Source organism: Oryzias latipes, chromosome 8 (genome assembly GCF_053564925.1).
Source record: "Oryzias latipes strain Hd-rR chromosome 8, Olatipes_Hd-rR_3.1".
Lineage (NCBI taxonomy): Eukaryota > Metazoa > Chordata > Actinopteri > Beloniformes > Adrianichthyidae > Oryzias > Oryzias latipes.
Window position 1 is genome coordinate 19,362,102 of NC_136244.1, and position 11,778 is coordinate 19,373,879.

The 11,778-nt window shown below is 39.9% G+C and overlaps 1 protein-coding gene across 5 annotated transcripts in view; it reads left to right on the plus strand.

Moving 5' to 3' along the window:
• col5a3a (collagen, type V, alpha 3a) overlaps positions 1 to 7,334 on the plus strand; it is a 42,768-nt gene extending 35,434 nt beyond the window's left edge. For all 5 annotated transcript variants that reach the window (XM_078951678.1, XM_011478058.4, XM_011478059.4 and 2 more), the window contains 19 exons: positions 574 to 627; positions 746 to 799; positions 1,198 to 1,305; positions 1,399 to 1,452; positions 1,531 to 1,584; positions 1,744 to 1,797; positions 1,897 to 1,950; positions 2,048 to 2,155; positions 2,254 to 2,307; positions 2,433 to 2,486; positions 2,558 to 2,665; positions 2,752 to 2,805; positions 3,082 to 3,117; positions 3,554 to 3,607; positions 3,700 to 3,991; positions 4,103 to 4,215; positions 4,297 to 4,365; positions 5,030 to 5,263; positions 5,382 to 7,334. In XM_078951678.1, the coding sequence (XP_078807804.1) occupies positions 574 to 627; positions 746 to 799; positions 1,198 to 1,305; positions 1,399 to 1,452; positions 1,531 to 1,584; positions 1,744 to 1,797; positions 1,897 to 1,950; positions 2,048 to 2,155; positions 2,254 to 2,307; positions 2,433 to 2,486; positions 2,558 to 2,665; positions 2,752 to 2,805; positions 3,082 to 3,117; positions 3,554 to 3,607; positions 3,700 to 3,991; positions 4,103 to 4,215; positions 4,297 to 4,365; positions 5,030 to 5,263; positions 5,382 to 5,528 (1,755 nt within the window). In that variant the 3' untranslated portion in view covers positions 5,529 to 7,334. The remainder of the gene's footprint in view (positions 1 to 573; positions 628 to 745; positions 800 to 1,197; positions 1,306 to 1,398; positions 1,453 to 1,530; positions 1,585 to 1,743; positions 1,798 to 1,896; positions 1,951 to 2,047; positions 2,156 to 2,253; positions 2,308 to 2,432; positions 2,487 to 2,557; positions 2,666 to 2,751; positions 2,806 to 3,081; positions 3,118 to 3,553; positions 3,608 to 3,699; positions 3,992 to 4,102; positions 4,216 to 4,296; positions 4,366 to 5,029; positions 5,264 to 5,381) is intronic.
• The last annotated feature ends 4,444 nt before the right edge of the window (positions 7,335 to 11,778 follow it).

Consider the following 11,778-nt stretch of genomic DNA (forward strand, 5'->3'; position numbering starts at 1 on the left):
TGAAGTATTGATACTATTATCCATGAGAGGTAGTTATATTTACCGCCGGTAATGCCCGTCACTCTGCAGCCTCTCATGTTGGCCAATTATTCAACAGGGAGCTGCAGAACACAGAGAACCACTCTATCGCTTCAAAGAGCAAGCATGGAAATAGAGCTGTGTGGAAATGGCAGAATCTATTAATGGATTTCGATTGGAATCCTGAAAAAATGAATATATTATGTGAGGTAACTCTTTAGAGGTTTAGCAGCAACAAGTCCTTGCTTTTTTAGCTCTCACGTATTACTACTTTACTTGATTAGATTAATTTTAAGATACAGGACATAAAACACTAGTGTGCATGCATGCATGTGTGAAATATGGAGAGGGGAAAACTGAACACCCATTAGCCAATGTTCAGTCAGGCTCTCATAAACACACACTCAGTCTTTCAGTTTCAGCCTCCTATGAGCAAAGCTGCTGACAAACAGAGAAAAATGCATAATTCTGTGGAATCTCATATTCAGATTTTCAAGTAAATATTTCAACTTGTCCTTGTTTCAGTTTGAGTTTTTCTTTTCCCTGCCATGACAGGGCCAATCTGGATTGCCGGGAGGAGTTGGTCAACCTGGACTTGTTGGAGAGAAGGTTAGCGCACTCCGGCTGCATGACATGTTTCTGTGCACATGCTGTGGGGATGTATGTAGACTGAAGCAGTGTTTGCATGTGCCGTGTTCTCTCAAACAAAATATTTCCTTCGAATCAGGGCGAAGACGGAGAAGCAGGAGACCCTGGGCCAGTCGGAGAGCCTGGGATTCCTGTGAGTCACATTGGCTTTATGTCTCTTGCTTGGGTAACTGCATACTTCAACAAAAAAGCTCACTCATGAATTTATGTATGCATGTTTTAGATGAAAACCTCACATGACCTGTTTTATTTAGACTACCAGTTGTGTTTAGCCTCAGAAAAAAGCACTACAAGACAAAAGGTGCAATAATAACAGTGATCACAATTGAGCTGAACTAAACTGATTTTTAATTACTGAGATCAGAATTAATCATATATATTGACAATCCCCAGAGTGGAAACTTCTGGTGACAATTAAGTTTGTGAATAAAAAAGCAGCAGGCTGCCCATAACAGGGTGCAGATAGGAAGCCTATATCTTTCTAGTTTTACACTTTTCCACTTTCAACAGCTTTATCTGTTAATGTTCCAGGGTGCCAAAGGCAATGTGGGCGAGAAAGGGGATGCTGGGGCCCCCGGTGCCGCTGGGCCTCCTGGACCCAGAGGAGTACCAGGGGAAGATGGTCCCAAAGGCAACCTTGTGAGCAGAGCAATTATATTTTCTTGTTCTCTTTTTTAATTTAAGTTGTGTTATTTTATGTTTTGAATCTTCTTCTCCCCGTTTTTTTCCTAGGGGCCTATTGGATTTCCTGGAGATTTGGGTCCACCTGGAGAACCAGGTGTAAATGTGAGGCCTCTACTAAAAATAAATAATTTTTTCAAACAATATTTTGCCTTACGTTGTTTTCTCTTTTTCTTTATTTAGGGAGCTGATGGTGCACCTGGTCCAAAAGGAGACAATGGAGAACCAGGCAAAGCGGTGAGCAGGACATTCACAAATTGTAGTAACTTTTTGTCCCTGCATACTGTATATTGACAATTCCACTGGACACACAAAATCTGACAGTCAGAATGGCAGCAATCCAACACCTGTTGTCTGGAAAAGGACAAATACCGTTGTTTGTTTGTGTGTTTATAGGGACCCACAGGAGCTTCAGGTGAACCTGGTCCACCTGGACCTCCTGGTCGGAGAGTAAGATTCATTTATAAATGATACAAATGTCTAAATTAATATTTGTATGTGTTTGTAACCGTGTTTTGTGTTGCTAATAGCTTATTTCATTTTAAATAGGGTCATGTTGGAGCTGCAGGAAAAGAGGGGAAGCAGGGCATGAAAGGAGCCAAAGTAATAAAAATAAAATTCTGATCTAAAAGACAATTAAGTCGTTGATCTGTTTTATTCCAAATGTCTAAAACTATATCGCTGATCCTCCACTCTGAAGGGTGCAACAGGAAATCTGGGTCCAATGGGAAAACCGGGACCAGTAGGACCCCAAGGTCAGCCAGGGAGACCTGGTCCAGAAGGACTCAGAGGCATCCCTGGTCCTGCGGTTAGAATGAAAAAGCCGGAATGGCAAAACATTTGAACTTTTCACCAAAGTAAATGTTCACATTGTCCTGATATCATGCTCATACGGTTATATTTTAGGGTGAACATGGGTTGAATGGCCCACCAGGACAAATTGGACCACCTGGACCAATAGTAAGACCATTCTTGGAATTGAGTAACAATTTGACAGTTTAAAGCTTTTTTACTCTAAGAAAAGGTCAATACAGTGACTAAATCAAACAAAGTACTGTGTGACTAACAAATGACACCATCAACAGGGACCACCGGGACTTCCAGGATTTAAAGGAGATCCTGGACGTGTAGGAGACAAAGTGAGTGTTTTGAGAGCTTTAACACCAATCCACAGTAAGAATCAAGGTTAGCCTGAATCCTCCATATGCAGGGCCATGGAGGATTGATTGGCCTAATTGGGCCCCCAGGTGAACCTGGTGAAAAAGGAGACAGAGGCCTTCCAGGAATCCAGGGCTTACAAGGACCTAAAGGAGATGAGGTATATATGTGGAGTCTGTATGACCCTGCGCTTTTTCAATGAAATCTTTAGGTTTATCATCCTGCTGTGACTGTGATCATACTTAGGGTATGGCTGGATCACATGGTCCTACTGGCCCACCAGGACTACCTGGATTCTCTGTAAGTAGTCTAGTAATAACACCATGCTACATTTGCCCATTTTGCCCCTCCCTTTGTTCAGTCTTCTACTCATAGAAACAAAGCACAACTTAAGAGGCTGTTTAATCTAAAAGAAAATACATTGCAAACAGTAATGTCCTGCATGATGAAGACTCACACCATTTCTTAGCAGTTTTTCTGTTTTTACTTGTGTAATTAGATCATTTTCTAACAGTTGATGGCAGTAATACTGTTGATTGTGTTCTAATGCCTGTATAATATTCATGCCCCTCTCAGGGTGCAGCTGGAGAGAAAGGATCAAAAGGAGAGCCAGTGAGTAATCTGTCTTCTTTATGCATGGCCATTCCTTTGTTCATACCTTTATTTTTTGGAAAGCAGCATGCTCAAAACATATGTTGAGGACAAATGAGAAAGTATGCCTGTTAGCTTTTTTATGTTTACCTTTTAATCATAATACAAATGTTTTTTTTAACATGTTTTTGAAGATAAAGGCGTCTGGTACAACCACAACCGAGCTTAGCTTGAGTGTAAATTTTCTGTTTGTCCTTATGTGATCTAATAGGATTTGGTCTTAGTAGGTTTTATGCTATAAAAACATAATTGAAAGCCAGTGCCATGAAAATAGAGGCAAAATTGGATAATCCTGTAAGCAGAAAGGCTATTACGCATTTGTCAGGATAAAGTCAGTTTAGTTTGAATCCAGCTCCGGTAGGATTAAATGTCCACAACTGTTTGTTCGGTTCTTCAGGGTGTCATAGGTTCCATAGGAGATCCAGGCCCTGCTGGACCCCCTGGACCTCCAGTGAGTACCTGTCATGATCCATTAAGTGGTTTTATCAGAGCCACTTTTGTCTTCCAATCTCTTTGACTGCTTTTTGTCTGTGCGACCCCCAGGGGCTTCCTGCAACTATGATTGAGCCACTTCCGTTTAGGGAGGGTAGGCGAAAGAGACGAAGGCAGGCAAGAAGAGCAGCATCAGCCAAAGAAAACAATGTGGATTTGCACAAAGAAGGGCCACTGCAGAGAGAACAGCCTCTGGAAGACGCTGAAGGAATGGAGGAAGTCTTTGCCACCTTGTCTTCTATGAAGAATGAAGTGGAGTTGATGAGAAGGCCTATTGGAACCTTTGAGAGTCCTGCCCGGACATGCAAAGAGCTTCTGATGGTCCAGCCTAATTTCAAAGATGGTTAGAAAGTTACTAAAGCAGATACATTGCTTGTGCTCCTTTTAGTGCTTTCCATTTTTTCTGTTTTCCCTTTTTGTTTCTTGATTGTAATATGAACAATTGGCATTTTAGGAGACTACTGGATAGATCCTAACCAGGGCTGTCACAAAGACTCCCTCAGGGTTTTTTGTAACTTCACAGCAGGGGGAGAGACCTGTCTTTATCCTGACAAAAGGACTGAAACGGTGAGCTTCCAATCCCTTGCTGTCAGCCTTAACTGGACTGTTAGTTCATTTGAATCATCCGTTTCTCATCTGTACATCTAGGTGAAACTAGCATCATGGAATAAAGAGAAACCTGGGAGCTGGTACAGCCAATACAGAAGAGGCAAGCAGGTAGAAAAAAACAAATGAATCAAATCTTACCATTCTGTGATAAATTTAGCAGCCTCAAAATGCCTAGCAATCTTCTTTTCAGACTTCAGAAACACCACAATATACAGGCATAAGAGTGTTTGCATCTCTCTGAATGAATAAGAACATTTGAACTCATTCATAAATCTGTTCACAGTATAGTTTGATAATAACTTTATATAAGATGTGAAATTAAGCAGTTTTTTTGACAAAGTTATTCACTCAAACTTGTTGTCCTGTCGACACACATTTGAGTAAATCATATAATCCTATTACTCTTTATGGATGTTTTATGGCCAATGTTTATATAATCTGGGATCTTTGATTGACTCCATCTTTTTTTCTGAACGGGCTCGGCTAGTTTTCTTTTCTGCCTCCATCTAAAAAATGTGACAATTATTTCTATTCTTCAAAAGATACTTTTTACCATTTATTTCTTAAAAAATACAACCTTGCTCCCACAAAAAACCCATCAAGCTTTTTAGTTTATTACAACTAAAAATCAATTACTAAACTAAAGCAAAAATCAGGCCAAAATTCTGAGAAATTTTTAAATTTGTTGTTTTTTTAGTGATAAAAAGCAGCTACATCTTTTCATTCTGTGCCATGTTTGCTCACTAATGCCTTTTGCTTGTACATCATTCAGTTTTCCTACAGTGACAGAGATGGAAACCCTGTGCATGTAGTTCAGCTGACCTTCTTGAAGCTACTAAGTGCTACAGCCAAGCAGACTTTCACCTATAACTGTCAGAACTCAGCGGGCTGGTTTGACAGCACCTCCAGCTCCTACCAGCATGCCCTCCGCTTGAGAGCCAGCAATGATGAGGAGCTGACACAGGCCAAAAGCCCCTTTATCACAGTGGTACACGACGGATGCCAGGTCAGTAGAGGCAAACGTTTTGAGGCAAACGTAAAATTAAAACAGTAAAAAAAAAAAAAAATAGTGTGTGTTTTTTAAGGTAATCAGATTTTGACGATGAGTTGAATTTTCCTTCCAGTTCCGCAGGAGTCAGGAAAGAACCGTTTTGGAGATCGCTGCTCCCTCAGCGGAGTTGCTCCCTATAATAGATGTGGCTCCAGAGGACTTTGGCAAGAACAGCCAAAAGTTTGGATTCCAGGTTGGACATGTATGCTTCAACGGTTAACTTTAAGGCAGCTACAAGCACACGAGGAGACCTTTACAGGAAGTTCTAAGTGAAAGAAACAGGACTTTAACCGCTTCTACCGCAATATTTATTATGTTGTGTTCCTGTATGTGGTGGGTTTGTGGTTTATTATTTAAGACTCTTCGGGAGCTGTTAAAAAATAGATTTGGATTTCTAGCAGTTAGAGGAATAGAAAAGGGAGAAGATATGCAAGCAATGGGAACAAAGCACCTTTACCAAAGGGAATTATTGCAGTTAGATAGATCAATGTGTTGCTGTTATATTATCCCACGTTCCAAGTCAGCTATAATTTCCAGTCAAGACTTTTAAGGACTACGCCACTTGATGATGACTGGTGGATGTGTTCAATAACTGTCACCACTGTTTTAATGTAAAGAAGTACTTTGCAGATTGTGAACTGAATACTTTGTACCTTATCTTTTTGGAATATTGAAACAAAGTCAATCATAATCATACTCATTTGCATGCTTGAATCTCTCCCTGACAACAATTGCATAGCAGCTGTGACTAGTCTGGCATGTTAATACCACACATGCACTGCGATTCATGTGTGGAAGAATGGTAAATTGTCCTTTTTTTACCCTTCAACTGCAGTTTTCCCTGTGAATTGACTTGCTTGGTATTCATTAGGTGTATCTAGTTATTGAGTCCAACACTTACTTGAAAGTATCTGGTGGCTTCCTTTATTGGACTGCTTTGCTCCACATGCTTTGATAAAAAGCTTTTTGAGTCCTCCATGTTTCCTCAGGCCGCAGAGCAGTTAGTTTCTGTTCAGCAGTTGCTCTTACTTTCTAGGACTTACTGCAACAAGCAGAGGTTTATGGTGCATCAAGGTAAATTAAAAGTGTACACAGTTATTACATCTCTTGAGAGCATTTTATTATTGCAGAATTTCTTCTTTGGTTTCCTGTTTTATGTTAATTTGTTTTTACAAACCCAAATTGAAACAGTTCCAACTCTGGAGTGATTTACTTTCCATTTGATTTAAAGGTTATTCTGTTCTTTTCTTTTTTTTGCTTTTTGTTTTTACATGTGTATTCTTTTACTAGTGGGATTACCAGACTAGGGAGAAAGAGGGGGAGAGAATATTGCTCTTTCAGCAGCATCAAATACCCCCAGAGGCTGGAGACTTGTTACCTGGTTTCTTCTTTTTTGTACACCTTCTGGCTGATCGTGCTCTTTTCACATAGCCTAATAAAGGACGGTTAACAATGGTTACTGGCAGCATGACGTATTGCTTTAAATTGAAAACCCTGCCTTAAGCCAATTTAAGATTTTACTGTGTGAAAGATTTGCAAATGTAAACTTGTATATCTCTCTAAACCAGAATTTGTCAGAAAAACAGATCCAATAAGCAAGTTTTTAGAAATATCCCAGGTAAACTAAGATCATGTTATCTGCCATAAAAATCCTGGATTTGCTAAATGGATCCAGCTGTTTGTAAAATGACCCTTTTACGCCTGACTTTCCCCTTCATGCAAGTTTCGTTTTTTGGTGCTCTAACTACCTCCTCTAAGACAAAAGAAGATGTTTACTGTGTGTATCTCTGCTCTATAGGTCTATGTGTCATAGTTGTTTTATAGCATTTATGCAACACAGCGTATGTCTCCCCATCTGCCCTCTCATCAATCACCCCTCTTGTGTATAGTGTTTGTTAATCTAAGTTTACATTCTGTACAGTTATATTAAGGACTTTGTAAACAATATCCTGTTTTTTCTGAATGAAAAAAAAAAACAACAAAAACAACTGTGAGTTCATGTGCAAATAAAAACCCACTAGAAATAGTTATTGTCTTTTTTCTTCCCCCAAATTGTCACGGCAGCTTAGCATAAAGTATATGACGGCATGTTATGTTGAGTCACAGTGTAATAGACTCTTCATTACCACCTAGCTCTGCAGCATTCACTCAGCAAGCATGCAATCAGAAAGCCCACACAATCGATGTAATCAACTCTGGTTGGCTCCATAGTTCATTTATTTCAATTAGCTTAGTTTCAGCTCACAAGAGGGAAGGCAAGGAGGAGACAGTTGTGAGGATGGACAGGCTGATGAACAGCGAGAACAAAGACAAGTAATTTTCAGAAGAATGCTGATGGACAGCACGCGGACACAAACACACACAGATTCACACAGTACGCTCTGGTGTACACATCGTACTGCCAGGCGCTCATCCCCTTTGGGAGCCGTTGCTCAAGGTTAGTAACAATGGCAGAATAAAGGTTACTATGCTTTTGTTCTCCTCTTTTCTCCTCTTCTACTCAATTGAATTTTAACCACACTAAGCTCTTGACTAGGAAAGGTCATCTGTTTCCACCATCGGAGAATAATGATAGCAGAGGAACAAAGTGACTGTCTTTTTGGTATTTCCACAGCAATCTGCCCTTTTCCCTCGTCGACAGGCACATAGTGAATTCCCTAAGTCGATTTGTTGTCTTTTATGGACACTGCTGCATACAACCACTTCCCCTGAAAGCTAAAAACTTTGTGCCATTTTTGTCCATTCATCAAATTTTAAAAAATCTTTAAAACTTTATAGTTGAAATTACACTCTGGAATCAGCTGGGATTCAGACTTTTCACTATAAGGGGAAATAGTCTTCCTTAAACAGCTGATCTGGGTCTCCAGCACCGCAAAAGCCTTTGGGAATCCCAGGATATTGTTCTTTCATGTTTGGGAACTAACATTTTATGTTAATGAATATAAAGTTTTTAAGCACATAACAGCAAAGCATAAAACTGCATGAATGAAAATTCTGATATCAGCAAGTCTGAAAGTCACAAAAAACAAAAAATGTAAATTTTAATGTTGAACTGCTTCACCCAGTTTTTAATCCTGTAGACATTTTTTATTAGTAAAAGGCCAAAACTCATTGACTGTTAATGAGACTTGGACTGAGTGACCCCTCCCCACTTGCAATCCAAACAGGAAGTACTAGCTGGTTCCATAGACTTCTACTGAGAAATAAACAGCGATTACTCAGTCACGATATTTGTCAGAATAACCATTCTTGCTCTACTTGTGTCCTTGGGCAAGACACTAAACCCCACCTTGCTTTTGATGGAAGGTTGGCGCCAGTGTTTGGCAGCGGAGCCGCCATCAGCATGTGAATGTGTGTGTGAATGGGTAAACGGGACTGTGACTGTAAAGTGTTTTGGGCCTTCGAGGAAGGTAGAAAAGCGCCATTTACCATTTACTTCCTTTCTTTAACATGTTTATGCTTATCCTAATTTTCTTTGTCATACATTTTTTTCTGTTTTGCAAGTTATTAAACTTGCCAATCAGATGCATCAACAAAAGCACGTGGCACCCGCTGGCCCCATCGTTTAAATATGAACGTTTGATCAACATATTTCGGACCAATCACTGCTTACTGATGTCATCTGGCTCCAACATATCGTAAAACAATGGCAAATCAATTGAATTCTTTCTTTTTTCAATAGGTATTATCTCACTCACGCGATCTAGTTATTATATACAGTCAACCACACAACAGTGTGTACAGTAATATTTAATGTGTGCTTTTACGCAGTGCTGTGCAGAAATCTTAGCTGTTTTTTTGTCAATTCAAAAATGTTATTTAAGAAATATTGGAGAATTCTAAATGAAATCATTCATTAAAACAAATTTTTAGTTAAATAGCATGTCATTTTCTTGTTTTTTAATTTCATTTGAAAAAGTTGCATTAAATAACTCTTTGTTTGTTCAATAAAAGAAAAGTCCTCAACTCAATCGAGTACCAAATCTGTGCAGTCTGCACAAATATACAATGTCTTAGCCATATTTTTTGCTACATCTGTGTCTCAGGGGTGATGCCCAAAGCCTTACGTGCTGCTATCTGCTGTCACCTTAATATTTACTGTCACCATTTAAACTCTAACATCTGGAATTGTGAAGCAGGATTTTTTTTTTGCTAAGCTCTAAACCACCTATGCATTCTATTCACTGCTCCATCAATAATGTGAACAGAACTGTGGGTCTATAGTTGGCACTGATGAGCCACTTTTAGGCCCAGGAGTACATTAGTGTAACCCAGAGGCGGCAAGATCCATATCTGCTGCATACTGGACTGACAGATGATTGGAAGTGTGGGCCTCTCATTCCCCCTTTTTTTTGTCTCTATTCTTTCCATCTCTCCCTCCAGCTCCTTCCCTCTTGTGTTCATGACTCCATCTCATTATTCTGGAGCTGAAGATGTTACAGACATTTTTAGATGTTCACTAGACCGCTTATTCTCCCTCTCGCCAGTCTGCCTGTTCTTCTGCTTGTCTCCTGTGGCACCGATTTTAACTAAGCTGAACGTGTTACAAAGTCACACAGAGAAATGAGCAAATTAAACAGATGTTCAGATTAATTACTGGCAGTCAGCAGGAATCTCAGCATTTCAGAGTGAATCGGGACATTCCTCTGGTCACAGCACATCCACTCAGTGCTAAAATGTTTCACAGCACAGTGTGCAGTCCAATGAAAATTCAGACATCTATGCATGTCTGTGTGTATGTATGAGTGCTTACTGTTTTTACTTTAGACTCTTGCATAGTGCGTGAGATGAAAAATAGTGAATCCTTTTTGAAATCCTCCATGGTGCAAAGCTCCGGCTGTGTTTTTGTGTCAGAATCTGAAATCATGAGCATTTGCAGCCGAGCAGGGGTTCTCCTATTAGTGTGCACACAAGCACCTCAACTGGCAGGTCCCATTTACAGCTCCTTTACCCCTCAGATGGGTGGGAGAAATTATTTCCACAGATGCTGCTCCCATCAACCGTGCTTATCAACTAACCTAACATTAGCTGAGCAGTGGAGAATGGCTTGAAGGTAAGGGAGGGGAGATAGAAATCCCTGGGTGAGTGGACCAACGACTCAGGAAAGATTCAAAGCCCTAAGGCCAGGTGTGTCTGAGAGAGTGTCAGATGATTATCTGGCAGACGGTGGGGCCACATTTAAACAAGCAGGTGAAGAACAACTCCACTTCCTCCTGCGATTTCTGTCTGCAGCAGCAGTCAGCATTCATGGCCACAATCAGCACAGCTTTGCCATTCTCCTTTGTCTTATTCTTTGGTAGAGGCAAGATTAGGCTATGTGCAATCTCTCCTGGAAAGCCAAAGTAATCGATGCTGTCTCATTTACTAATTCAGAACAGAAACAAGGAGTTAAACAAAAACCTGTCAATAAATAGGTTTCTGTGATGTAAATCAAGAAGACAAGCTTAAAGTAACAAACTGATCATCTTTTGATCTATTTTAAAAGTGTTCACCCTGGTCTTTTGATTATAAATATACTGTTTTTAGCTAAACTTAAAAACTGTTGTTTACTAGGACACAATTTCTGCAGAGCGGCAAGAAAAATTTGCTTCTGAGTCATGAGCGGGTCTGTTGGCATGGAGTAAGCCGTGCGTTACATCCATTTGTTTACAAGCTCATAGCCCTTAACAACCCGAACCTAACATTACCAGTTCAACAAAAATGATGAGCAATTTCTGAGCTATCCAGTTGTACAGTTTTGAGCCAGATGCCAGCTCAGATAAGGAAAACAAAGATGTACATGGGTCTATTTGTCTAGAAATGGATGCAACCAAATGGAGCAAAGCAGGGAGCTTGTGGTCTGCCGATTGTAGATTTTACATGACACTACAAGCTTTTTTCAAATAGCAATTTTCCCCTGCTTCTGATTCACAATAGTTTGAATAATGGAATACTCAGAAATGCAATTTTAAGTTAAATTTTCCTCATGTATGTCCTCCAGCGAAAATGCGACAAGAACATGTTAAAAACACCCAAAAATATTTTTTTATTGGAGTAGTTCTTAAAAAAAACTTTAAATCAAAAGTGAACAGTAAAGTATCATTTTTTTTGGCCTGAACAGGAAGGTTGTATAGTGTGCATGCTTACGTTTGTCCATTTGTTTCTGATGTTTGACAGTGAGGCAGAGCGAGAGTGCAAGTTAGAGAGGATGGTGTAACTGTATGACCCCATCATTCAATACAAATGATTTTTTTCCCCATAAATCAGACCAGGCAGGGAGGAAAAGAGTTCAAAAAAAGACAGAGACGGAGTGATTCAGCTGTGCGATTACACTGGTTCAGATCTCTGCTAAAAAGAGAGGGAAACTAATCGTTTCCATTCACGTCAATGAGTCTGGCTGCTCCAGTTTGTGGTGCTGAATGCAAAGAATTCCTTGACTTCTCTTCCATCTCTCTCTGTTACCCCTGTTTCCCTCACTTACTCTCCTGTCT